The sequence below is a fragment of the Eimeria mitis genome, genomic scaffold, assembly GCF_000499745.2.
Source record: "Eimeria mitis Houghton genomic scaffold, Emh_scaff345, whole genome shotgun sequence".
Taxonomy (NCBI): domain Eukaryota; phylum Apicomplexa; class Conoidasida; order Eucoccidiorida; family Eimeriidae; genus Eimeria; species Eimeria mitis.
This window is the reverse complement of record NW_013571791.1, coordinates 4,171-6,168: the sequence shown is the minus strand read 5'-3', so window position 1 is coordinate 6,168 and position 1,998 is coordinate 4,171. Positions and strand designations below refer to the sequence as shown.

The 1,998-nt window shown below is 55.9% G+C and overlaps 1 protein-coding gene across 1 annotated transcript in view; it reads left to right on the top strand.

Annotated features, from left to right (window-relative positions):
- Positions 1 to 533: 533 nt before the first annotated feature.
- Positions 534 to 1,998, top strand: part of EMH_0008810 (uncharacterized protein) — a gene marked incomplete at both ends in the record, with an annotated part of 2,586 nt that continues 1,121 nt past the window's right edge. The window contains 4 exons of the mRNA XM_013498479.1: positions 534 to 574; positions 929 to 1,117; positions 1,346 to 1,463; positions 1,693 to 1,764. Coding sequence (XP_013353933.1) covers positions 534 to 574; positions 929 to 1,117; positions 1,346 to 1,463; positions 1,693 to 1,764 — 420 coding nt within the window. The remainder of the gene's footprint in view (positions 575 to 928; positions 1,118 to 1,345; positions 1,464 to 1,692; positions 1,765 to 1,998) is intronic.

Below are 1,998 nucleotides of genomic sequence, written 5' to 3'. Positions count from 1 at the left end.
AGCCTCTTGTTGCTGCTGTTATTGAAATTCAGAGATGGCCGATACCCACACTTATACACCAGGGACATGTACGAACTGCTGCTGCTGCTGCTGCTGCTGCTGCTGCTGCTGTTGCTGCTTCTGCTGCTGCTGCTACTCTTGCTGTTGGTGCTGCTGCTGCTGCTGTTGTTGCTGCTGCTGCTGCTGTTGGTGCTGCTGCTGCTGCTGTTCCTGCTGCTGCTGCTGCTGTTTCTACTGCTGCTGCTGCTGCTGTTGCTGTTGCTGCTGCTGCTGTGTCTGCTGTTGCTGCTGCTGCTGCTGCTGTTGCTGCTGGTATTGCTGTTACTTCTGCTGAAGTTTTGTGTTTTTCCGTGCTGCTTCGTTCTGCTTTTCACATCTTGCTTTCCCTGCTGCTGTGTCTGCTGTTGCTGCTGCTGCTGCTGCTGTTGCTGCTGCTGCTGCTGCTGCTGCTGCAGGCTGTGCTGCGTGCGGTGGGTAAGACAATAGCGAAGCTGCCGCCGCCTATTCCTTCGAGTTTACTGGATTTGTGTTGTATGAGCATTTCTCAGCTTCTTTCTTCTTATGTTGATGCAGTGTACGTACACCCCGACAACACCTCCTGCTGCTGCTGCTGCTGCTGCTGCTGCTGGTGTTGCTTTTGCTGTTGCTGCTGTTGCTGCTGTTGTTGCTTCGCCGCTGCTGCTCCGTCCGCAGCTGTACTGATTGCCTGTCACCTGCAGCAGCTGCTGCTACGCGCGCAGCGTTGCATCCTCTTTGTAGATGCAGCAGCAGCAGCAGCAGCAGCAGCAGCAGCAGCAGCAGCAGCAATAGCCATAGGATGACCAGGATGATGAGCAGCAGAAACAAGAACACTAGCAGCAGCAGCTCGAGCAACAGCAGCAGCAGCAGCAGCAGCAGCAGCAGCAGGATGTGTGTGGTTTAATCTCAGGCAATTCGATCCCCTTGCCTTTGGTGGGGTGTCGCTGCAGCAGCAAGTGCAGCAGCAGCTGCTGCAGCAGCAGCAGGGCAGCACCCCCCTACAAAAGTATATAACAGGAGCAGATGCAGCAGGCAACAGCGCCTCGTTGCTGCTCGACTACACCAGCAGCATCTACCAGCTCCTCAGTGCTCTCGTCAAGTAAGCAGCAGCAGCAGCAGCAGCAGCAGCAGCAGGTGCTGCAGCAGCAGAAACAGCAGCAGCAGCAGCAGCAGCAGCAGCAGAATAGGATGAGTAGAGGAGTAGGAGAACAAGTGAATGGCTATCGCGCACTCCTTGCTCTTGCCTTTATCCACATTTCTTTTGTTGCTGTTGCTGCTGCTGCTGCTGCTGTTGCTGCTGCTGCTGCTGCTGCTGCTGCTGCTGCAGGGCCACGGATGCAAAGACAAAGGGGACAGACAGCACGACGAACGCGAAGCAGCAAATTGCTGCCTTGATAAGAGAGCCCCGGATTGTTGCTGCACTGAACCTCTTCCGCCCTCCAGAGGTACTGCTGCTGCTGCTGCTGCTGCTGCTGCTGCTGTTGCTGCTGCTGTTGCTGCTGCAGCTGCTAGTAGTTGCTGCGCCCAGCAAAGGACCATCCTGCTGAGGCTGTTGATTGGGGAGGGGAGCAGCCCCCTGCCATGCCTGCTGCTGTGCTGCTACTCCTGCTGCTGCTGCTGCTGCAACTGCTGCTGCTGCTGTTGCTGCTGCTGCTGCTGCTGCTGCTGCTGCAGACGAATCAAGCTTGCTGCGACAGCTGGATGGAGGAGCTGCTGACGGGGCTGCTAGAGTCGGACACGAAAGACGTAAAGGGAATACTAAAAACTTTCTTACAAGACAGCAGAAAGGAGTTGCTGCAGGCAAGCTGCTGCTGCTGCTGCTGCTGCTGCTGCTGCTGCTGTTGCTGCTGCTGCTGTTTGTGCTACAGCTTTTGCTGCTCCTGATGACATTTCTTTCTGTAGATGTGCTGCGGGGGTCGTCGATCACTTCTTTTGCTGCTGCTGCAAGTAGTGTAGCTGCATGCTTCTTGCTGCTGCTGA